The sequence below is a fragment of the Pleuronectes platessa genome, chromosome 12, assembly GCF_947347685.1.
Source record: "Pleuronectes platessa chromosome 12, fPlePla1.1, whole genome shotgun sequence".
Classification (NCBI taxonomy): Eukaryota; Metazoa; Chordata; class Actinopteri; order Pleuronectiformes; family Pleuronectidae; genus Pleuronectes; species Pleuronectes platessa.
This window is the reverse complement of record NC_070637.1, coordinates 7,780,832-7,806,510: the sequence shown is the minus strand read 5'-3', so window position 1 is coordinate 7,806,510 and position 25,679 is coordinate 7,780,832. Positions and strand designations below refer to the sequence as shown.

Here is a 25,679-nt window from a genome sequence, read left to right as displayed (position 1 = left end):
TGGGGATTTGCTTCCAGATATATATGCCTTAACTGTTATGTGCTATGCCTTGATTGCTAAAGGAACCTTTGCCCTTTCGTAATCATCTCGCCAAAGGGTTGCTGGGTTCAGCACTAGCTGGTATGAAGTGTAGGACGCGCTGCATTCTGCCAGAGAGACACACTAAACACTGGGTATTCTCACAGAAGCATGAGAATACCATGTCTCAATCGTTCCATCTGTTGAACGTGTGGAGAACACATGCACATCGCTGGGTATTGTCATGACTCTTACCCCTCTCTGCTAATGTTGTGATGGTAATTAAAGGTTTCTTTGGTAGTAGTCAGCAAAAGCACAGCTCTTGGGCACCCTGCTGCACCCGAGGTGTGTTTTTCCATCACCGTGGACGTTTCCACACTTTGCTGTTGCTACACCCACTCCCCTCTCATAACTCCTGCTGCAGCTTTCTATTAGAGGTGTTATTGGGGGCTTAAATATGTGCTATAATGTGGACCAGAGGGAGCAAAACAGGACCAAAGCAGTTGAGAAGATCTCCAGGTGGAATCAAGTCAGAGGTGATCAGCCACGTGGAATCTAGTGAACATTTTACCACATTGGAACTTGAGGCTCAGCATTCGTGTTGCCTTCAGAAGTTTTGAAAGTCACTCCATGAAGAGCAAAGGTCAAAAACCTATGCAACCTAGACAGAACGCATGATGTGTCCACCATGATTACCATGATAAATCTGATCGGGTTGATATGGACGTTGATCAGTTACTTCATCTGATGATGAGCTTCTCGGCTTTCTACTCTTTCCTCCCCTGCTGATAATAGACTGTACAGTTAGGTTTTCAAAACAAAAATAAGATGTTATTAAAGAGTCTATCTTCAAGCCAAAAATCATTTAGAATGCAGTATTTCTATTCATATGTTTTGCCTATCTCTTAACTGTTGTGGAAAGCAGTTGATGAAAGACATAAATGTCTTGTCACTGTTCTGTCTGCATTTTTTATTCCCAAATGCAGGGAAGGTGCTGTTGGAACCGTGCCCAAGAAATGGTATGGCTCTTTTCCCGAGCGGCTGCGCTTCTGTGCAACCATTATGGGGAGGTTGAGAATAGCTCATGCTCTCGATGAGGAAATGTCACCAGAACAGCAGTGGCAGCAGCAGCAACTCAGGGGCCCCTCAGGCCCTGCCACTCAACTCCTAGGGGAAGCAGATGGCACATGCCCAGAGCTATTTTAAGGGCTCGGGGGGGAACTGTCCCCCCTCTGTCACCCAAAATGACTAATGTCGATGAAAAGGAAAGGACAGACCACAGTGTTTGCAACTTTTGCCCTATGATCAGCAGTCCCAGCTCTGATTGTGTATGGGTTTAATGGATTGTACTAGTGCTCAGTTTGCAACCTGTTCTTTCTGACTGCCAACCAAATGCAGTCGGTCGAGGTCAAAGTGCACAATCGGCTATTGAGATGGAAGGGATACTCTTTTAATGACACTTCAGTCAGTGAGACATTTGGTCATAATCCCCTTAAGTCTGTTGGCAGACTCTACCCCACATGTTTACCAATACATGACTGTAATGTGCCCCTTGGATCTATTGCCTCTTTAACAGGACATAACACATGATATTTCCTCCCTTTGCATCTAATCCTCATGCTAATAAATTGTAAAAAGAATGAGACACTGGCCAACAGATCCATAAGTCACACAACCCAGGTGTTCATATAAATGTGTGCACAAGTGTCTGAGCTAATCACACTCCCAGCTGCGGTGCGGCCACCCCCTTGTGTCCCTGATATCTGTCTTCTGTGTCAAAATTTTGAAACATTTGACATGTCCTTGTGATTTGCGCCATAGCGGCTTGCAACATTACGCCTGTTGGTCTCTCAAAGTCCATGAAGCATATGGGGGAACCTATACAAGCAGTTTAGCAAGAGATACTTTACAGTCACCTCCCCTAGCCTTTACACCCCGTGTTAATACTAAAGTGATGCTCTGTGCAAGCGGGGCTCATTTACAGTAGCTGTCCAGCTTGAACTACTCTATAGGCTGCCTGTCTCTGTGTGTTGAGTAAATAGCTACTAAAAGTGGATTTTGACAGAGTGATCTAATTTGAAGTGGTTAGGAGATAAAAGGTGTGCCTCTGCGGCTGCCGCTGCTAACGATGTTGACACTGAGACTCCAAAATTGTTTCTTAAGCCAGGTAGGATATTTATGCCTCAGCTTAGGTGTATTTTTGTCTGTACAAGAACGATGGAGACAGAGATAACCATGACTTTTATTTAAATGTCCCACACCAGCCCTCTTCCAGCGAAAGCACCCGCATATGTGTTCTTGAATCATACGCTTAATGTAGCAGAATGCACGCTGTGTTAAATTCCTACCCTTATCATTGCCTTTGTTTTTGTGTACATGTCTGTGTATGAGCGCATATGTAACAATAAAGGAATGTGTGTTTCTACATCTTTAATCTGTGGCTATTTTCCCTGCCACTGTATCATGTTTTTTATTTATTCATGGCATTAAACATTTCATCATGATGGGCATTTGCTCCCTGCCGACAGTATGGAATGGAAGGTTAAATGATTATCTGTCAACAGGCTGGCTTTTATCAGTGCTGTCCATGTTTTCCCTCTTTTGTAAAAGTCTTGTTTTTTTTCTTTGACAGGACGTATGGGCCTCAACTTTCATCATCCTGGAGCAGACCACATAATGCCATTGAACAGTAAGTCCCGTTTCACTGCAGAGACCCATCATGTTCCTAGAATTCATTGGAATTGTTTCCGTTCTGCTGATAAATGCATTGTGCCTGCGTTTTGTCCTGTGTTTTGAAAGAACTAAAGACTGGAAAGTATTTTGTGGCATGTTCCCATGAAAGGATATGGCCCCCCAACTACACAACCCGATCAATATACAGTACACGGAGCACACCTGCCTACCCTTAGCTAAGGCCTGGATTCCCTGACACCATAAACCTAGGTCAGTTCTCGAAGCGCTAGCTGTTGACCTGTGAATAGCTCTTCCAAAAATACCCCAACATGTAAGATTATATTCCTTCCAGTGTCCCACCAGATGGCAGATGACCAGCATTGACACGAGACGAGTCTTTATCAGGTCTTTGTCCCGTATGCTGCTACATAGATGCCACAGAGTTTTCCAGACTTGGCTCTGCCCTGCCTGGGTGATCTACATTCGTCTTTAGATGGGGTCAGGGATATAAGTTCTCCGGGGCTCGATTTCCCTCTAGTTGAGAGAGTCATGCTTGCCTTGTCCAAAACTCAGCAGATATTAAAGCTGGTTTGAACGGCCGGTGATCAAATCACTTCAGCAAACCCCTAGCTTCCTCTCTAGATATGTTCAGTTGGCATACAGGGATACAGACGGGTGAAGGCAGAGGAAGCAATTTCCTAATGTCACATCTCGACAACGCTGGTGCTTCTCATTCTGTTCTTTTCATCATTCGTATCCTCGGAGAACGTGTCTTGGATAGATGTTAAACTGTTGTGTCATGGGATTACGCTCAGGCAAGCACAGATCTGCCCAGATCTCCCAAGTCTGTCAGAACTGGCTCACACTGTGGTAGCCTCTGATGTGTGTAGACAGGGAAGCTTCGGTTCCAACTTTTAAAAGTATTTTATTCAGCTTTTCTCCCTCAACCCATTAGCTCAGAGGCTCCATGCTTTGAGAAGCTGCAGGGCCTCTTCTGTCTACGGATAGAACTTGAAGTGAAGAAGAGAGGGTTGAGCGTAGTCAGCATAGGTCGTCTATCTAGATTTCTTAGTGATGTTCACTTGACAGCTTAGTAGAAGCGTCTGAGGCTTTGAAGCCGCTCAGAGCAGGATACATCAAACTCCTCGCGCCCAGAGGAATCACCCAGGTTTCCTTTAAACATTTTCTATCTCGCAGACATTACACAGTTTGAAGTTGGCACTTATTCTTAACCCTCACTTTTCTCCTTCCTGCTCTCCCTCATGGTCGGTGTTTCGTCTCGTTGAGGGATCTGAAAATCTCCCAGCGAAACGGTTTCCTTCATTTTGCCCTGGTTGCTAGGTGACTTTGTTTCTGCCAAGACCAGACGGTGAGAGTGCAAAGCTGCAGAGACTGCCCAGGCCTTTTTGGGGGGAGATTGGAGAGCCAGATCTCTTTTTTTAATGAAAACATAGCAAGGGAGAAGAGGCTCTGAGACAATGTATTCCCTGAGAGGAGCCAGAGGGCCAAGTCAAACAATGGGGCGCTCGCAACGCAAAGGCCCATATTGCTTTTCGAGGCCACAAGTCTGCTTTGTGACTTATGAGTTTAGAGCTGCAGGAGGATCTGTTCTGGGTACTGTGTAACCCCTCCTGCTGTTTGTTGGAATTTGCTCCGTCTTAAGCCACATTTTGCCTCCTCTGCGGTTTGCATCCACTGCACAGCGAGACTCCAACTGAGCTTGTTTGTGAGAACACTTCGGAGATTAAGGAAACACTGAAAAACATTTCTGAAACAATATGTGGTTATTCTCCACATAAAAGTTGAGGTTTATTGAGAGCAATAGTTTATTCTTGAACTTTGAAGAGCTGGTGTAGCAAATTTCACTTCCTACTGGAAAATCCAGACAAACTGGAAATTATGGACCCCTTTTACAAATCTCATTTTAGTATCGACCTTTAGCTTCGTGCTGCGCTTTAAATTCAATCTCCTGGTTTTTCTCAGGCAATTTCATGGACATAATAGTTGAAAGATGGTTTTATATGCACGTGATTCTAGCTTAAGTATGTATCTCGGTGGTATTTCTCAATGGATGTAATTTGGTCAGTTGTGATAGAAACAGCTCTATTGTCATCACATGACCCAAGATTGTTTAATGTTGTTACAGGTGATGGGATATTGGAGAAAGACAGAGAGGCTGTTGAAAATGTTGACCTTGATGAACAAAAAAATGTAACTGAAACAATCTCAGCTAAAGGTCAACTTACTTACTTTCCGTCTTCATCAGCTGATGGAGTATCCTCAGTTGTCATACATAGTTGGGGATTTATATTTTAACTGTTGTGGGGCACACCCCATGATGTTCAAAATTGCTCAGTTTCCAAGGACCTTAAGTCACGTGACAACATTTAGTCATGTATGGGAGAGAAGACAAGACTTTTGTAAAAAGACAGTAAGTTGCCGCTGTGGACACATGGTTTATTTTTTTCCCCAAATGAACCCCTTGCACCCTGCAGTCTAAACTGTCTGAGAAAAGTGCACAGCCGACAGAATTAAAATTCCCAGCTGTTATCTTACAGTATTTTAGATTTCGTATAAGTGAGTGCAGTGACATGAGCATTAAAAAGAGGGAAGAGATAAGACGGGAACATGTGAAAAGCTGATTAGATATAAGTGATGATCACAGTGTACTTTTGCCTTGCGATAGATTTGGATCAGTGCAGCCCACAGACATTATAGCCGGTTCTCCACCCCACCCCCCTCCACCCTGCATGTTATCCTCCCCGCTCAGAGCCCCGAGGCTGCCAGGCACCTCCATACTCACCCTTTAACCTGTGGGAAGTTTCCACTTGCAGCTGGCCTGCCAAATCTGACCCTGGAGCAACTTTTTAAATATTTCACCGAGGCCATGATAATGACTAACCTGCTCTACCTCGAGTCCTGCGTGCACTCAGCTTTATGGCCTCATTTGTGAATATTCACAGAAGATTAGCACGAACGCGAGCCATCGATGGTTCATTAAGCTGAGATGACGATCTCCGGCTATGGGGCGTTGGATTATGCTGCTAAATATCTCAGCCATCTCTGTGGCTAAACCCAGCCGCCCCTGCCGCATCTGCTTTCGTCCGTTGCTAAGGCAGGTGCAGCAGGTTTACTGCAGGGACGGACAATAATCACCCTCCTGTTGCCGAAGCTTAGGTTTAGCCATATGTGGTCTCACTGTTGCCTTAGAGATGTTCCTGGTTTTGGTTTATTTCCTCAAAACCCATGTCTCTGTATCTCTGCCCCGACCCCCTCTCTCTCTCTCTCTCTCTCTCTCTCTCTCTCTCTCTCTGTCTCTCTCTCTCTCTCCTTGTGTCTCTCTCCCTCCCTCCCCCACTATGCTGACAAGCAGCCCGGAGCTATGGCCGTAGAAGAGGTAACGTTGTGGCATTTTCTCTGGGGTTCTGCTTGCCATGCTGACCGTGTCTCTGTCCCTCCCTCTCTTTGAAGGGGGGGCCGTAGTGTGGTGTCACGATCTGCTTTTCATCTGTCCTGTGATTGAATGAAATCATATTAATTTTGACACATTGTTTTCCATGAAGTGCATTCAATCAAGATGGGGCAAGGGTCCACCTAATTTGAATCTAATTTTGCATGATGGTGAAAAGGGCAAAATGTCATTCTGCTAAATTTATTTTTGTCTCCGTTCTGAGTCAGTGTTCTACCTCTGATGCTTACACGACCAGTGGTGCAAATGTGGGAGGTTGTAATTCCTAAAAACAAAAAGACATCTGATCTGATCGCAGTATCTGGTGCAAAATTGATCCGCTCCCTTTTCTTTCAGTGTCAACTGCCTGATTCTGAATCTGCCGCCAAATCCAACGCTAAATCTTTGGAAATGTTGAGGCATGTTTGGTTGGAGACTTTCCAAATTTAACTTTGGGAATTTTCATGAAGGGGGACGCTGACTCAGAAGTGAATCATCATCTGGATACTGCCGGCGCTTCCAACATGGCTCATTTTTTATTTGATGTGTTGCTTCAATAATTCAGTTTTTCTTCAGCGAGCGGGAAGGGCTGCCGTGTGGCATTTGTACGTTTACTGTAATATCAGGCTGGGGTTATTATGTTTAGACTGTAATATGGTGGAGATGGCAAAGTGCAGTAAATATTGTCTGAATCAAAGTCCTATCAATAAAGAGTGTCCATGAGGCGCTGATATGAACACACAGGATTTCTTTACTACCTGACATTTTTATTTCTTGAAAGATCAAACCCGCTTAAGTGAGGGACATAACTGTGGTTGTAGTGAATAGAACATACATATTCTATCTGAACAAGCAACACCACAATGAAAAAACACACTAAAACCAGAGTAGCACATACCTTTGCCCCAGGCCCAGCAGTCTTCACTAAATGACACACCAATTCCCTTGATACGCCAGATTTTTCGTCCAAATCCATGAAATATTCTGTGGGAAAATGGTAAAAAAGTTCCACAAATCTCACAGTGTTAAAGAAAGTGACCCCATTGTCCAGATCTACACCAAAATTTAATGGGTTCTTTCATAGCCAATGTCTTACCCTTCTACCAAGTCTCATCGAAATGCACTTCCACTCAAACAGCCAACCCCTGCTTGTTCTTAGATTTGCTCTGCTGGTGCGCAAACTCTGTGCTTGCACTCAGATAGTGTGTTGCATGAAAATACTTCCTGCCCTCCAGCTTTAGCTCTTCTAGCACTCACACTGCTTCTGTGAGCGTGTGAAACCTCTGCTCTTGGATGGTTTTGTGCACCAAGACTGCCAATATTCCCCATTTGTATTAGTTGGGTACATTTGACAGATGTGTTGCACCAAAACATCGAAGAGCAGAGGTTCCTCACGCTCACAGGAGTAGCGTGAGTGCAAATCCTAGCACAAGCAGGAACTATTTGAGTGCGAGCTACGCAAGTGCAGGGTTTCGAGTGAGAGCTTCACAAAAACCTAAGATGAAATCCACAAGCCCTGCTCTCAAACTAAAAGACATTAAATAAATATCCGGGACAAAAATAACTATATTGGTTGAGGTGATAATGCCAGGAAATCTGTCCAGCAGTGTAAGCCCCCCTGTGGGAACTGTAGATGGTTTAGACTTCCACAGGCTTGATGTATCCGACTGGGGGAGAACACCATAACCATTTTCATTACTGGCTGATCAACTGTCTCTCCATTCTCATTATGTGCCGCAGTTCAGCATGGTTCCCTTAGGTCAGGATTACTGTTCATGTTAGGATGATTAGGAGCGGGAGCAGGTTCCCAAGATGGCGTTTGGATATCATGATTATAATTTGATATATGCAGCGGTCAAATGCATGTGCACACCCGCACGTTACACACAAATGTGATTGTGGAACATCTGAATCTAAAAACATGGGCTGCTTTAACAACACCGTCCATTGTTTTGGAAGGGTTTCCACAATAACCTATTTTTAATTCAGTGTTCATGGATGTCATCTTTTCTTGAATTGTTAATAATTATAATAATTTTGCTTGTGGATTTCCTGTCTTTTTAAAATTATAAATATTTAGTTAACATTCTGGCCTTTATACTAAATCACTGAAGATTGTATTGATAATCAATCACATTATTTTGACCTATTAATAATATAATCCGATCATAGTAGTTGTAGCATTTTACAATATTCTTATATAATGAGGGTTAGAATGGATGTTTTGAGTGTTGAGTAAAACTGGACAAAGCAAAGAATGATGGTGACCTCATGAACCAACCTGATTCTGTTTCTGTAATTGTTTCCAGATTTGATTAATTCACTCTTACCTCTCACACTCCTCCCTCTTTACCTTTCACTCTTACACCTCTCCCTGCTCCCCTGTCCTCCCTCCTCATCTTCCCTGCCTCCTTCTTTCTCTCTTGTCTGCCCCTACCAGGTCGTTCCTGCCTTTTCCCCTTCGAAGATGGTTTCCTCGACGATGGCCACGGTGACCCCTCCTTGACCCCGGGCCTGAACTCGCCGACCCGCTGTCAGAACGGAGAGCGGATGGAGCGCTACTCCAGGAAGGTCTTTGTTGGAGGACTTCCACCCGACATAGATGAAGGTAAACAAAAGTGATTCACATGTGGAGGAATGATTTCACTCCTCCACACCGCCCTGCCACAAAGTCAAACAGATACACGCTGTACTCTACGTACACAGCTGGAAGCCTCTCAGTACAGTCTTGGCTTTTTGCCATTAACAGTTACACACCCACATATATATATAAGGCTGGCCTTATGGCACCTTGACACTCCTTGTTAGGGATAACAAATGTATTTAGCCACAATTAACATTTGGGTTCCCATGCTTGGGTTTGATGTACAGTTGGCAAACCAAAGAACATTTTGCTGAAAGACTAGATGGACAAATAGGAAACATGCTTATTAGCTTTCTTGCAGAGACTTACCAGAGCATAGTATTGTACAAAGACTGGAAAATTCCCCTTCGCATAGAAATAGTTAGGCACATCACCCCTTGTGAAGCCACATGTAATTTCTGTGGTTTTTATGGTTTTGTATGAATTAAACAGGACGTAATGTTACAGTCAAACTGTCAGAGTTTAGCCATTTAAATTTACTAGATCTGTATTTTGGTTTTGGTTCTGCACCAAATTGCACAAACTCATAAATATAAGTCCCCCCCCCCCCCCAATTTTGCAATGTTAAAGAAAATCCTGGATCTGCCCCTGATACGGATCTGTACCAGAATTTAAGGGGCTATTTAATGGATTCTTCCCTGACCCCACATCCTTCCACCAGGTTTTAGTTGTAATCGTTGCGGTAGTTTTTGTGTATTGGTGCAAACACCAGTGACATAACCTCTTACGGAAAGCTAAATATGTAAATTGTTGACCAGACCAGAGCCGAAGATTCACTGTATTTCCTTCTTCCTCATATATATACATTTAAAGATTCTTAACATATCTAGATTTTTAAGTCTGCGACCAGATGCGTTATAAACCTGTAATTGTTTCCTGGGGCGGGTCTGAACGTTAACATGGGATGTTTACGGTCATATGTGCCTACAGCGTTGAACCAGCTCATGTAACAGGGACTGGATGCACAGTGTGTGCCCTGAGCTGGCTGAAAAATTCATGAGTTTCCACGGCACGAGTCAGACCAGTGCAGCATGGATGCGTTTGGCCGGTGCTCCTGTTTAAGGCATTGGCTACCAGTGCAAAAGAAACATGGTGAAAAATAGAAAGTGTGGCTCTAGAGTCATTCACATGCATAGTTCATGGGCAGCCATGGATGGTTTCTCATCATGGCATGAACACAACACTCAAGCCCCCTCTCTTCTGTGTTCTTCCTTTTTTTTTTTTACAGATGAAATCACCAACAGTTTCCGTCGCTACGGGCACCTGGTGGTCGACTGGCCCCACAAAGCTGAAAGCAAATCCTACTTCCCACCCAAAGGTAGGACAGTTTCTCAGGGCATAATCTGTGTTTTCACGTCAGATCAAAGACTACACCAATAAATATCACCTCGGGTGTGTCGCCGTCTCTGAGTTTTGCAAAGAATCATGTTTCCCTGAATCCGCGGCTCCTGCTGGGGAAGCACGAAGGTGTCTGTTTATGTGAGCCGCCCCCTGCAGACATCTCGCAGAAATGCGCGTATCATGTATAATGAGTCTGTATCCCGCCACCATGAGCTCTGACACCTTAAGTGTTTGTTTGAATGAGTAAAGGAGGAGTGTGAAAGTTCTCCCTTTCTCTGCGTGGCCTCTCTGGTGTCATTTGTGGGCAGCTGATCAGAGTAGCACCACTCTTTTCCAACATCCCTCCCTCCGGCCCAGGAGCTGCCGTGCACAAATGAGGGAAGCTATTAAAGACGTCCTGGAAATAACTGACATTCCATAGACGAATGGTGATACGCCGCATCTGGAGACCTGCAAAACTCTCTGCCAGCTTCTCCTCCATTCTCATTTTTCAACATCCCCCCTTTTTCTTTTTTTTTTAGCTCGGGAGGATTATTTTGAATAGGCTTGGCTCTGCTAATATCCAAGCCGGGAGAAAAAATGCAGCATCCTTTTAGGGGAATGAATGAGCTTACGGCAGCTGGAGGACGCCGCCATGTAAGGGGAGGAGACGTGGGAATAAAGATTTGTGTAGAATTCATCTCTCGCTCTAATTTAAAAATCCCCGTCTCCAAAAACTAACATGGAAACCAATAAAATACCATGTGAATATCAAAATCCATAATCGGCAAGGGAATGCTGGGCAGATTCTTAGCACATAAAGCTTCAGGGTTGAGAGCAGGTTGATGCCTACATGTGTGTGGGAACATGTTGTACTGTCGCACGGACTGTGTAACGGCTGATTTACAAAAGTGGGATTCGCATCAAGAGGTCATTGGCCCCTCCTGGTGTTAAGCGTTCTTCCAAGCTTGACCGAATGGAAGAGAGCTGTCACTTTCCTTCCTGTTTCCCATTTAACTGTAGGCAGTGTGTGTGTGTGTCTGGACAGCTATGAATGTGCTTTGGTTCAGGGATGACTCATACCATGGCTCAGTCTAGCTTCAGGGACAAGTAAGACTCATTTTGTCAATGGAAAGGACAAGCAGCTTAGTGAGGAATCAGGAACGAGCTGTGTTCTTTGTCAGTGATTGACCAATGACTCGGACGGCAGATTAACTCGGCCGATATCTGACATTTTGAGATATTCAGCATCTGATCATCAAGATATTTGTGTACATTTTTCAACCTAAAATATGAGATCAGATCCTTATCAGATACTTAAGCAACCAATATTTGTGTCAGATACATTTATGTAAAATAAACATTCTAAATTCAGCAATTCTGTATCTTTATTTTGTTAAATCATTGTATTTATACAAGTGCAAATAATAAAATAGTAACAACCACATAATATTCCCAGTGTATATCAACCTCTTGAGGCCATACTTTCTAAATATAAGCATTGGCCAATAAGAAATGCACATTGTTTAATCTTATCTCATCAAAAATATTTTTTGTACAGTCCCTAATGCAACACAGAATACCTTTTGCTGTCATTCCACTGGTCTGTTGTAAATTTAGAGTTAGCACTTCTTTACTGGTTTGATTTACTCTCAACACTTTCTTCAACCTCTTTACCAGTCAAAGCGAGCAGCTGTTTGCAACAACCACTGTACACTGTGTTAGCAGCAAGCTTGTGAACACCAAGCATTTAATGTTAAGCATTTAGCAGCGAAGCAGCCAGATGTTTTTGTTATGAGTTGGCTCAGAACAAAGCAGAGCTTCAAGGGGACAGATTATTGTACTTTCAGTGATTCTGTGTCCAGAAACACTGCTTCTAATGAATGCATGTCCTGGAGGTTTAGATGATGGTTGTCGTCTTTGTAAGGTGATAATGTTGTGTTTCGGATCAGGTTGCAATACATACAAGTGGCCAAATTCAGCTTTAGATTATACGAGAATTGTTCTAAGCAATAAAATATGGCTCCTGTCCTGAAAAGGAAAAGTGGATTAATTATGCTCTGGTCACCACATCGCTGTCGACCTCTCTCCTGTTACCCACTTACTCTGACTGTTGTGGACTATAAGAATAATAATATGAAATGGTAGGGAGCTATTTCTGTCTGTGACTGAGTAAGCGGGGGGGGGCCTTGCAGTGAGTGTGCTGGAGCCTAAGTGCTGGGAGCTATAAACTGCTACAAATGCTAATGCTCACGTCACACTGCAATAACAGTGTGTCACACTTATTTGAAGGTTTGGAAAGGTCACAGCCGAGGTTTGCTATCGACTGATATTGATCTGCTTTTTTAAATAATATAATGGGACAAAACGTTCTGTTAAAACAGTCAAAGGTCCATGTTTTCCCTCTTTTGCGTTGAATATGAATGTGGCAGCAGAGACGGGCTCCAGTGGAAACAGTTACACTTTGACTGTGTCCAAAATGACCCACTCATTCACTGCCCCCTCCTTCACTGTGTAGGGTGTAGAAATGAAGAAATGAACTTGTTTGCTGCAGTTTGTGCTGTGATTTGCTGCTCTGCTCTTATTACATATTTCATGGCAGAGTTTTACTCATGGCGGTCATTAAAATCCAAACTAGGTCATTCGAAATATTAGGAACGTTCTCTAAAGCCGACTGTTTTTAAAAAGCTGGAGAATTTAAACCTGTCTGTCTTCATCCTCACCATTTTTTTTAATATGACAAAGAAGTAGAGACATGCAGTCCTCTCTCCTCCTGTTGGTCTGCCTGTCAACACAGCGAGTACAATGCACGATGGTTTATATTGCTCAGTTTGTGACCACAGGTTGTACACTACTTTTCACGATGCACTGTGGGATACAATCAGTCCACTATATAGGGTTTTATAATTTCGCTGAACATTCACACAGCACTGTGGCTAATTCACAATATAGTGGACTATATAGTGATTAGTGACGGCTTCTCTCAGGCCTCGTTTTATCTTTCGTTGGGATTATATCCACCGAGTGCCTTCTTCAAATTGGGATGATTAGCGATGCTTGGTTTCACCCCGCCTCTCCTCCATCACGGTCTCCTCTCCAATCGCTACAAAGCCTCAGGGTCCGCATTTGTTTATGGGAGGGCAGATGTTTGTGTCTCTCTCCCTATCCGTCCTGCCAAGCCCTCCTCCTCTTCTTCTTCTCCTCCACCTCTGTCTCTCCTCATGGTGGAAGCTGCTGTCAGCAGTTGGTCTGGTCTCATTCTGTGGCAGAGTTACAGCCCCGCTGCACATTTATTTTTCCCTCTCTCATGGGATATATATCGTCTACATGGGGGTTTGGCTTCATCCGCGCTTTCACAGAAAACTGCCTCCAGTCTTTGGGAGCAGAGCCACTGTAGGTGTGTGCGTTTTATCGCTTTCACACATTCGCGGAAACTCTGAACTTTTCGAGACTTTAACTGTAGGAGGTGTGAACGCAAATGTCTGAAGCAGTTTCAGCGGACAGAAACAAATTGATTTTACCCTGGCAGCCATGTCTGGTAGCAGAACGTGACTCTGCCCAAAATCTAGGTTACACACATCTACTAAGCTCAATAATTAATTGTTTTATTTTATTTAACTTGCACAAAATCTTTGCATCTTGTCGATTTACAGAGGATTATGTCCTGGGCTAGTATTATATGAGTTAGATCAATCAAACCTGATGTCAGACCTTTCAAACATGTGAAATTCAATTCAATGTGATTGTAAAATGAATTAGAAATAAGTTAAACATTTGGCTTTACCGACTAATGCATAACAAAGCTATGTTATTTGTAATGCATGACAAATATTTAAAAATATTAACAGGAGAGAAGTGAGGAGATGGATGCCACCCGTGTGTGTGAATTTAATATTGAGCTAGTGCCATGAGCCAGGAAAAGGTTAGTTTGCCACTAACCTTCAGCCAAGCAATAGTCCGGCTCATAAAGAAACCTGGTAAAACCACAACATTTAGTTTTTCCCGTTCCGGTTTGTTCAAATTAAATTTACAAGTGAGTTTACGAGTGTTAATCGGTGAGTCTTCGAGGTGCCATTGGCCCATTTTCTTACACTTGGACAGAACAAGACTGACACCCCCACCCTTCCCTCCAGTCTTTGTAAATGTACAGACATGAGAATTGTCTTTAACTTTTCCGTTAATACCTGGCTCCCATTTACCTTAAAACCTACAGCCTGATACCATTTAAAGGTTGCACTTTTGTGGTTGCGTGGAAGCACTTAGTGAGTTAATGTCTGTTTTTACAGTAATTGTCATCAGGTTGCTGTTGAGGTAACCGTTTCTCTCCCCATGAGTCAAACTGCTGGCCTCCGTCGGAGGAAAGACTTCTGTCATCGGTTTGTCTGGGCAACCCAGGACTGCAATCTCCCTATCGTTGGTCTGTAAACACGGCTGTGCACGCTGGAAAATCATGCAGATGTATGTATTCTCTCCCTCCCAGGACCGTGCTGGAAGCTCGGCTGCAAAGCCCCATAAATCTCAGACACGAGCCACTGCAGATCCGCGCTCTCCTCCCATGGCATAAGCCTCTGCAGTGCGCAAGGCAGATGGAAAAAGAGCCGGATCCCCAGCAGCATTCAGACTAAATATCAGAGCGTTAATGTGGCACAGTGCCCGTGAAACCTGGCACAGCCGGCTGTAATGGAGGACTCCTGGCAAAGCTGTATATTCATGAAAAGCTTTGCCATGTAGTAGATTGTTGATCATGAGCACATACTGTCCTGATCTCAACGTATTTACTCTAGAAATTTAGAATGACATTTTAAAGTAGAGTCCTTATCTTGTCGATACTGATATATATATATAGACATATATAATTATTATTTATATCTATATATATCTATATATATAGATATATATATTATAAAGCAGAAAGCAGTTGGGATCTTGAAAAGCACAGAATTATAAAGTGGAGCAGAAAACTTTGTGTAAAGCCGTCTGTAGCTGCCCTCAGACATGCACTCAACTCCAGATAATCTCCTGACGTTCAGTGGAGGGGCTGAATGTGAGTACACAAAATTTACCAGGGATAGTTTCTGGACTATCTCCAGTGTTTCTCCTGCCCGCCCCCTAGTTAAAACTCTGGATCATGTCAGTGCCAGAATGAGACCATGTGAAAACACGGCAAGAGATCCTCTGCAGAATTCACAGCAAGTGAGTGGGTGTTGATGAGGTTTCTAATACGTGACCGACGCAAAACTGCCACAGGAGTAAAACAATTTTAAATGGCTTATTTGTATAAATCTGAACTGTATATGATGAGTAATAGTCAGACACCCCTACAGAGGTCTTCAGCATTGTAAAGTGGCCGGCGGTGGTCTTTCTCTGTGCAGTTTTCATGTTCTGCCCATGACATGTCTGTGTGGGTTTTCTCAAGCTTCCTCTCATGGTCCAAAGACTTGAAGCATAGGTTTAAGAGACTAAATTGTCCGTTGGTGTCAATGTGTGTGTCAATGGTTGTTTCTCTGTGTATGTTGTCCCTGTGACATGCTGGCGATCTGTCTTAGACTCTACCCCGTCTTCTGGGATTGGCTCCAGCCTCCCCTGCGGCCCTTGGGATAAGTGTGAAGGGATGGAGTTCAGAATGATGTAATGGAAGCCATCAAAACACTACTACGCTCCCGTCAGTGTGAAATTGAGTGTGGTAGTGGTTGTAAGTCTCACTCTCCAGACCTGTTGCATCATTTTTGTAACTTAACCTTTATAACGTAGTTATGGTAGCAAGTTTGACTTTATATACCCCCACTCCCTCCTCCCCTCACATGTCACTCCGTTTGTATGCTCTCCTTTGCTTCCTTTTTTTCACTCCCACTCCTCCCATGTGTCTCTCTCTTCCCCATACTTCTTTTCTCTCTCTCTCTCTCTCTCTCTCTCTCTCTCTCTCTCTCTCTCTCTCTCTCTCTCTCTCTCTCTCTCTCTCTCTCTCTCTCTCTCTCCATGCCTCCCTCCTGCCCTGGGTCATGGAACTCGTTGTTCCCTCTTTCAGACTGTACGAGCTGCTGGCTAGCTCTGCCTTTTCATGTTGTTTGTTTTTGTGTGTGTGTCTGTGTGTGTGTGTGTGTGCAAGACTGCAGTTCTTTTCCTCTTAGGGGGATGTCAGTACTAAACCACATGATTTGTCCCAGTGACAAACCCTCTTTATGTAAGCCAGCAACACAGAGTCTGGGGCCTTGTGTCGGGTGATGACGAGGCACGTGGACAAACACGACGAAGGCTCTGTTGGCTTCGTGTCGACCGATTTCAAAAGGACGGAGATTGGTTGGTCACTTAAAGCAGCTGATTGCCATTCGTTTTTCCCATGATGGTATATAGTTTGTCATTACAGAAAACATTAAGGATTATTAGCGTGTCATTTGACTCTAATGAGCTCATTATCGGAACCTCTGAATACTTTTAACTAAACAGAGCCTCTGTTCTCACTTTGCTTAACACTAGATGCATATAGTCACCTTACACTGTGAATGCTAATGTGTTGATCCCAAACCAGGAGGCTCATGTTTATTTACAGTTGGGTATGACCCCTCTTGTCCGGACAGATTGCACCAGTCACAACCATTTATCTGAGATGGGGCGGGTTTAATTGACAGAGGAGAGTCCCTGAGGCCGAATCGTTCACTAGAGTGATCCTCAGTCACTCCCCCAACTTACATTCAATCAAGCTGCACCAAATTTCACACACTCACCAAATAAGCCAGATTTTCTTCTTTTAACTAAAAGCGGTCGACCTGTGATCAGATCTCTCAGGACAGATGATAAAACCGGGTCTGGACGTTCACACCTGTACTCAACTGTCCAAGCCGTCCATGAATGGCGGGTTTGAGCAGAACCCTTGTGATGGGGGGTTACGTCACATACGCCAAAACACACGACACACAGCTTCGTGAGGACACACGCATCTTCCTTTTTCCGCCTCTTGATGCTCGCTGCCTTTTCTTTCTCATCCTGCTTTTATTCCCCATCTCCGCACCCTCTCCTTGTCTCCCTCTACAGCAGCATACACGTGACAGTTGAACATTCACTCATGCCTGTGTTGAAGTAAGTGTTAGTGGATCTGAGGTTGTGTGTGTGTGCACAAGGGTGTTACGGAGAGACAGCTTCTCAAGAGACACTGGAACACATGGCTTTTGTAGTGTTCCCAAGAGACGCTGCAAATGGAGAGTTCAGAAGTCGGAGACTGTGTGTGTGTGTGTGTGTGTGTGTGTGTGTGTCTGTGTGTCTGTGTGAGTGTGTGAGATCATGTGCTTGTGCATATATACCGATCCCACTTAGTCTGCTCACACAGCAGCTCATATTCCCCTGACTCAGGGGTGCCACAGGTGGTGGTGGGCTCCTGCGAACATTATCAGAGTAATACACTAATAATTTACAACCCATTCACAGGCGCCTGTGTTCACTGACAGTAATGCACTCATCTCATAATTCAATAGTACAGAGTGACCTTTTTTTAGTTGCCTTATACAAAAACATCACTGAACTCGCTCCATGTGACCCACCTTTCTGGGAAGATTTGAAGTGTGTTGGGCTGATCAATTTTGCATGGTTCCTTTAGGAGTGGGATGGAGGGGGGGGGGCACTCTTAGCTATTTAATCTGCGGCAGTGTGAGCCGGAAGGGGCAGCGGGTGCAGAGCAGCCTATGGAGGCAGGCGTAGGACAGAAGAACAGGCCACAAGGACAAAGTCTGAATTACAAGGGGAAAAGGATGAGGCTTAGTCATCGTACTGTGACTTGCACAATGTAGGAACTGTAAATACAGATGAACTCTGAACTGTCATAGTCACAAAGTTGTGACTGTATAGTCTCTGTTTATGTCTCTGTTCTGCTTTTTTCTTCTAATCCGTGTCTGCTCTTCTTCTGCAGGCTACGCCTTCCTGCTGTTCCAGGAGGAGACCTCTGTTCAGGCCCTAATCGACGCCTGCATCGAGGAGGATGGCAAACTGTACCTGTGTGTGTCCAGTCCCACCATCAAAGACAAACCGGTGAGTGGCAGAACATGACATTTTTAGGATGACTTTATATATATTCTCTAGTCTTATGAATCATTTAAATTGATTTACAGTCCGTTCACGCATATGTTCATACAGTGCTTCTCGACGCAGCATTTTTCTGTCCCACAATTCATACACTGTCAGCATAGCTGTCAGGGGCAGTTTGGGCCTCAGCATCTTGTCCAAGGACACTTGGGCCACACGTTCTTCTAAATTACTGCATTTATTTCCTGGAGCGTGTCAGGGGACTTTCGGGGCCCCGGGCAAAAGACACCTGGGGGGCCCAACATCGAATTGAACATCCCCCCCAATGATACCAAACCTCAACGTTCCAATCTTCAAACCAATCATTTATTATCAAAATTCTAGACAAAGTGCAGACCGTGCTAAGTAGCTAAGTTTAAGTGTTAAGCTTTTGGCAGCAAACTAACGACATGGGCCCTTTATTTTCATCTCATATCTTTAACATGCAGGTCCAGATCCGTCCCTGGAACCTGAGCGACAGTGACTTTGTCATGGATGGCTCCCAGCCTCTGGACCCCCGCAAGACCATCTTTGTCGGAGGAGTGCCGCGGCCCCTGCGTGCAGGTAACTGACTTATATGAATGGAATATCTTTTTTTTCTTTTTCTTTTCGTTATGAGATACCCCAAAAGCCTCTAGATTGGATATATAACATTGACTGGCACGGAGCGCAGAGGCTGGAGGCTATAAAGAAAAGTCCTCGCTGAGAGAAAGCAATCCTCTACTTGGGTTTCCAGGACGTGAGCCAAATGTTCGTCATGTTAAGAATTCATGGTGTAATGGAAGGCTCAGTCTTTCTGTTCGAGGGATAAACATCGCTGGCTTGTCTGCAATGTGACCCCCAACTAATTATACCAGCAGACTGAGACTGCTGCTCTTATGAATAGTGCAACAGGGTCGATTTTTACATCAGCTAATAACCCTGTCAATCACAAAAGTAAAACCTTTTCTGCTTATCTTTTTAATTCACTTAAGGTTTTCCTACTTGAAAACAAAAGGAAGAGCAAAACGCTCTTTAACTCACAAAACCTCCTGAGAGTTGTGAGGACTGGTGGCAGCACTAATCTTCTCTCTCTCTCTCTCTCTCCCTCTCGTCTTCTCCTCCCTCGCTCTCCTCAGTGGAGCTGGCGATGATCATGGACCGGCTGTACGGCGGCGTCTGCTACGCCGGCATCGACACCGACCCGGAGCTGAAGTACCCGAAGGGAGCCGGCCGGGTCGCCTTCTCCAATCAGCAGAGCTACATCGCTGCCATCAGCGCTCGCTTCGTTCAGCTGCAGCACAATGACATCGACAAAAGGGTGAGCGGGTTCACGCGCCTCACTCACAACATCCTCCCTCTGACCGAAAGCAGGGTCCCCACCACAGCTGAGGTTTCCACAGTCATTCCCATGGCATGCATCAGAGCTGAACTCTGCCTGGGCCCTCTCCCGTGTATCACAGCTTTCATTATAGCAGCGTTTTCAGTCAACTGCTCGGTGCAGCCTGCAATAACAGAAGGCCGGGCCTGGCTGTGTAATCACCAGGGCTTTAGGCTGCGGGAGTCCCGACAGATGTTTCAAGTTGCAGACACATAGGGTCGGTTTAATTATAGTAGTTCCCTATACATGTATAGCCGGGGCTGTGCTGCAGCCTGGTTATTTTAGGCTCGCCGGCCAATTGCAGTGGGACAGATCGTGACCGAGAGAGACTGGTTGTCGGCCAGGAAGTCGAGCCTCTGAAGGGCGGGGCCGTCAACCACACCCCGGCTATCACAGGCTATCTTCAGCGGGGGTTCTCTCTGGGAGTGTCTTTATTTTGACTGGAGCTGTGTGTAATACAAATAGCACTTGAAGGGTGTGAACAAAGACGTTCCTTTAAAAGATGAGTCACAAAAAAACAAAACATGGAAACAGTCTTCAGAACCAGGTAACAAGGCAAACAATAATCAGGTCACCTTATTGGGGTCATCAAACAAACAATATTATCAACTGTCTCCTCTTTTACATCCTCAACACAAAAACCATATTAATCCAATTTCACACCGACACTACAACACAATAATCTGAAGCAAACACCATGATCCCCCTTCAGTTTTTTTACCACTTTTCTTTTTTTTGTTGCCCTTTAATTTTTTACTGAATTGTTTTGTGCTGTGTCTTTGTGTTAGTCTACAAACTGCATTGCACTCTGAATAATTCATTAAAAAAACTCTACATACATTTGACAGAATTAACACTTTGAAAAAAACTGAGGAGTCAAATTGGGGCACAAGGGGGACGACGTCCTTGAGAATCACTCTTTGACTTCTGAGTTGATCTGTGGAACAAAGACGCCTTTTTCTTCTGATTCTTTCTTTCTGGCCTTTAGCGTTAACAAGTTCATTAATGTCTCTTGATGATGGCACAAAGAAGCTCATCACCTCTGCTCTGCGTCTCGTCCCCTGAGTTGATATAGGTGTTTAATAGTTTCTGCCCACTCCTGTCCTCCTCCTCCTCCTCCTCCTCCTCCTCCTCCTCCTCCTGCTCCTCCCTTTCCTCCTCCTCCTCCTCCTCCTCCTCCTCTGCCTCCTCTGCACTTTGCACTGTAGCTGACTCCCACTGTCAAAGGATTCGATAACCTTACATTTTCAGGTGTCTCAGGTGTCAATCAAGCGTAACCCCCGAGGCCCCCCCCCCCCCCCCCCTGTATTTCACAGACATGATGACGATAACAAACTGATGCTATAGTCTGAGAGAAGACAATTTAGTTAGCAAGATATTTGAAAAACTTTCAGAAGAAGAGTGTTTTAAGTAAGAATATGAGAGGGGAGTCCAGTCTCTACCAGAGAGGTTCAGGAAGCAATTATGTCACTCCAGCATGGTAAAACTCCGGGCCCTGATGGGTTCACTGTTGAGTTTTTTAAGTTATTCTCTGCCGTCATTGCACCTGCCCTCCAGAGAATGTATAATGAGTCCTTTGCTGAGGGCCGACTGCCTCCTACCCTGTCGGAGGCCACTATTTCTCTTCTGCTTAAGAGTGATAAGGACCCTCTTTTGTGTGGTAGCTATAGGCCCATTTCCCTGTTGAATGTTGATTTAAAAATCCTGTCAAAGATCTTAGCCCAACGCCTACAACGGGTCCTGTCATGTATAATATCAACCGATCAAACGGGTTTCATGCTTGGTAGGCACTCGTTTCATAACACAAGGAGGCTTTTAAATATCATTGGTTCTCCTGGTTCAGGCGTTCCGGAAGTGGTTATTTCACTGGACGCAGAGAAGGCCTTCGACAGGGTGGAGTGGAGCTTCCTTTTTTTTGTTTTGCAGAAATTTGGTTTCAATCTGGAATTTATATCTTGGATTAAATTGCTTTATGCCAGCCCAGTTGCCTCTGTCCACACAAACGGACTCCAGTCTGTTCCATTTCCCCTTTATCGAGGAACCAGACAGGGCTGCCCTCTTTCCCCCCTCCTATTTGCCATGGCTATTGAACCTCTGGCCATCTGGCTACGCCAGGAGGGTGGGTTTGAGGGCATCATCAGAGCTGGGAAAGTTCACAAATTATCGTTGTATGCCGATGACCTCCTCTTATACATGTCTAATCCAGCTGCCTCTCTCCCTGTGGTTCTAGATATCTTTGACAAATTTGGGTCCTATTCAGGTTATAAACTTAATATCCATAAGAGTGAAGTTCTTCCCATTAATTCTGCGTCAAAAAATATACCTCAGTCCTTATTCCCTTTCAAACATGCTACAGGTGGATTTAAATATCTGGGGGTGCATATTACTGATTCAATGAGTCATCTTTTCTCTAAAAATTTCTCTCCTCTAGTTGAGAAATGTAAACTAGATTTTGTCAGATGGTCTGGTCTTCCACTATCCCTTGTGGGTCGAGTTAATTTGGTTAAGATGGTTGTTTTACCGAAGTTTTTATATCTTTTTTCACATATCCCTGTCCTTATTAAAAAGTCCTTTTTTAGCTCGCTCGACCAACTAATAGGTTCTTTCCTCTGGAGCAATAAAAATCCACGTATCAGAAGATCAGTGCTACAGCTCCCGAAGGCTCTTGGTGGCTTAGCTTTGCCCAATTTCCTACACTATTACTGGTCCTGTAATATTTATAAACTTTTATACTGGATTAATAACACAGCAGATGACCAGCGCCCCGTGTGGGTGGATATGGAACTTGCATCTTCCAAGCTCTCTCTTCATTCCCTGGTTTGCTCCCAGCTCCCTCTAACTGCCCCCAACTTTACCTCCAATCCAGTGGTAACTAACTCTGTTAGAATCTGGATTCAAATGAGGAAGAACCTAGGCCTTCATAGGGGCTCAGACCTCTCTCCTATTACTAACAATCACCTATTTCCGCCCTCTTGCACTGACTTGACCTTTCGTACGTGGTTCAACAAAGGGATAACAAAATTTAAGGACCTTTACAACCAAGGGACTTTTATGTCGTTTTTAGAGCTCTCAAGAAAATTTGACCTGCCTAATTCCCATCTATTTCGTTTTTTTCAGACAAGGCATTTTGTTCAGAATCAGAACCCCAAATTCCCCAGTCGTCCCCCAGAAACATTGATTGATTCAATACTGGCTCTTGATCCCGGACAAAAGCGGCTAATTTCTAGCATTTACAGCCTTATCAACTCTTCTCTCGATAGCCCAGCATCAGGCCCCAAGTATTCTTGGGAGCAAGAGCTTGGAGTCACACTACCTGATGATTATTGGGAACAAGTATTACGGTTGGTTCATTCCTCTTCATTCTGTGCGAGGCATGGCCTCCTACAATGTAAAGTAGTGCACAAAGTTCACTACACTAACTTGAGGCTATCTCGAATTTATCCCAATGTAACTGACTCCTGTAACAGGTGCAAACAATCCCCAGCAGATCATTCTCATATGTTCTGGTCCTGTCCCGGGCTTGCCACATTCTGGTCTGAAATCTTTAAAACTCTTAGCACAGCATATAACACTACCATCTCTCCTCAACCTCTCTTGGCTTTGTTTGGGGCCCCCCTACAGCCTTTTGCCTCTAGAGTTATACAGAATGTCCTTGCCTTTACCACCCTGTTAGCCAGACGCCTTATACTCTTTAAATGGAAACACCCTCAACCCCCATCTCACAGTAGGTGGGTTGAAGAAGTTTTACTGTTCATGAGTCTTCAGATTTTCCCTGAATGGTTCCTTAAATTCATTTGAAAAGACTTGGAGACCTCTCTTAAGTCATATTGAGTCTTTGACATCTCTGCGTTATGGTGATGACTGAGCCCCCCCCTCCCCCCCATTTATTTTATTTTTAATAACAATTCACCCTTCCCCTTTAATTATTTATTTTATTTTATTTATTTATTTATTTATTTATTTATTTATTTATTTATTTTTATATTTGGTTGTTTTTTCGTGTTTATGGGTTTGTTATGGGTGCTGGGGATGGGAATGTGAATGTGGGAGGGATAAAAAGATGGGAAAAAATGTAAGATGGAAGTATTCCCTGTTATATTGTTGTATCTCGTGAAACTACTTCCAATAAACAAAAATATAAAAAAAAAAAAAGAATATGAGATTTAAAATACTGTGTTTGTGGCTGATGAGAAACTAAACCCCTCCCTCTCTCCTCCCCAGGTGGAGGTGAAGCCTTACGTCCTGGATGACCAGATGTGCGACGAGTGCCAGGGGGCGCGCTGTGGGGGGAAGTTCGCCCCCTTCTTCTGTGCCAACGTCACCTGCCTGCAGTACTACTGTGAGTACTGCTGGGCCAGCATCCACTCGCGAGCCGGCCGAGAGTTTCACAAGCCACTGGTGAAGGAGGGGGGGGACCGCCCTCGACACGTGTCCTTCCGCTGGAGCTGAGGGGGGGCTCGTGAGTCGACCCTGCCCCGGTGAACCCACACCTGACCCCTAAAAAAAGAAAAAAAGGCCTCCTGCTATCCCACAGCCTGGGACAGTACTGCAACATCCCCCCTCCCACAATACACTGCCCCATCTACTCCACCCGGCTACCCACAAACACCTCATGAAAAAAAGGATACCACCAAACACACGGGACTGTCGTCATGCCTTGCGGCTCTGAACTCATCGCCTGGTGTTCCCCCATGTTGAAGCTTTGTGGGGGAAAAGAATCAGCGTAGAAATTGCACTTTGGCACAAGATTTCACTAAACACACACACACACACACACACACACACACACACACACACACACATAATGGTATGTTTGACTCCTGGCTACTTTCAGTTCCCCGCTCTGTTGACTGGGTGGTGTGGTACGTCCTCTTGGACCCGCACCCCCCTTACTGAGACAGAGGTGGGACCTTACAAATATTTTTAAAAAAGGTATATATTTTTTGTTTTCTTATTGACCTATACATATAAATATGAATATATATATATATAGATCATTCAAATTGTATGCAACAGGAGCATGCACTTAGTTATATGGCCCCTAGTAAAAATCATAATTACCAAAGGCAAGGGAAATTAGTGCACAGAGAAAAGCAGGTGGCATAAGATGTAGCAAGATTTAACATCTATCCATTAGTGTGGGCCCGTATCACCCAGAGTAAAATAACACGGCTACATTCGCTTTCAATTCTGACTCTGAAAATATGAATACCTCATAACGCGCATTCAGATATTTGTTTTCAATATCTAGGTCTTTATTTTTATAATAACATTATTTTTTAGTGTTATGTAAATGTATTGCTGCAATAGCTTTGCTGCTGAATCCATGGTATAAACAGATACCATAAGTACTTTATTCAGGCGAGTGTTTAAAATAATAAACAACAGATCCAGAGAGGCACCGACGAGCCATCCCGGGGGGAGGGGGGGGGGGGGGCGCCCCTGGACGACAGGGGCTACCTTTGAGGCGGGGTCGGGGTGGGTCGCCCCTAACTGCATGTTTATTTCAATCAGGTTGCTGCATGCAATACACTTTTCAGTATCATGTCTACTATTCAATTCTGCCCATGTTTGCACAATACACTGTAGGCATACATTCGACTCGCACGGAACTGGACAGAAACTGGTCGAAGGAATCATGGGAGCTCTGTGTCACCGCGCTGCAGCCACAGCTGATAGCTCCTGCACAAACAGGCGGTGCACACATCCGGACAGCGAGGAGGGGAAATACTTTTAATAATCACAAATCAAATTAAATGTAGGATAACCATTTAAAACTGTCTATGATAGGTGAAGTACTTTTTTGCAGTGATTGTTGATATAATTGTGCAATTTTTTTATACCGTATGTAGTTAGGTCTGAGTATGCCTAGAACTGTGATTCGCTTTAACTGTCGTTAATGTCCGACATAGAAGTCCTGTGAAACTTCATAACTAGTGTATGCACACGTGCAGTATATATGTTCTCTTGTACACACAGACACACACCGCACACACTCATACATACACACACACACACACACACACCAGAATACACAGAAGCCTCTCACACATGAATGCACATACAAACACAAGGACCGCTATACTCACACAAACAGGTCTACAAACACCGAGTCTGATCTGAAGAGAAGACGCAACAATGTGAGCTTAAACTGAGAACTGAGTTTT

At 44.3% G+C, this 25,679-nt stretch overlaps 1 protein-coding gene across 13 annotated transcripts in view; it reads left to right on the top strand.

Annotated features, from left to right (window-relative positions):
* The window catches only part of cpeb3 (cytoplasmic polyadenylation element binding protein 3), a 40,263-nt gene extending 15,548 nt beyond the window's left edge, over positions 1–24,715 (top strand). For 10 of the 13 annotated variants that reach the window (XM_053436371.1, XM_053436366.1, XM_053436369.1 and 7 more), the window contains 8 exons: positions 2,651–2,707; positions 6,065–6,088; positions 8,580–8,747; positions 10,012–10,101; positions 18,001–18,119; positions 18,602–18,716; positions 19,271–19,452; positions 23,734–24,715. In XM_053436371.1, coding sequence (XP_053292346.1) covers positions 2,651–2,707; positions 6,065–6,088; positions 8,580–8,747; positions 10,012–10,101; positions 18,001–18,119; positions 18,602–18,716; positions 19,271–19,452; positions 23,734–23,961 — 983 coding nt within the window. In that variant the 3' untranslated portion in view covers positions 23,962–24,715. The remainder of the gene's footprint in view (positions 1–2,650; positions 2,708–6,064; positions 6,089–8,579; positions 8,748–10,011; positions 10,102–18,000; positions 18,120–18,601; positions 18,717–19,270; positions 19,453–23,733) is intronic. The other 3 variants (XM_053436372.1, XM_053436367.1, XM_053436378.1) reach the window with 1 other exon arrangement.
* Positions 24,716–25,679: the final 964 nt, after the last annotated feature.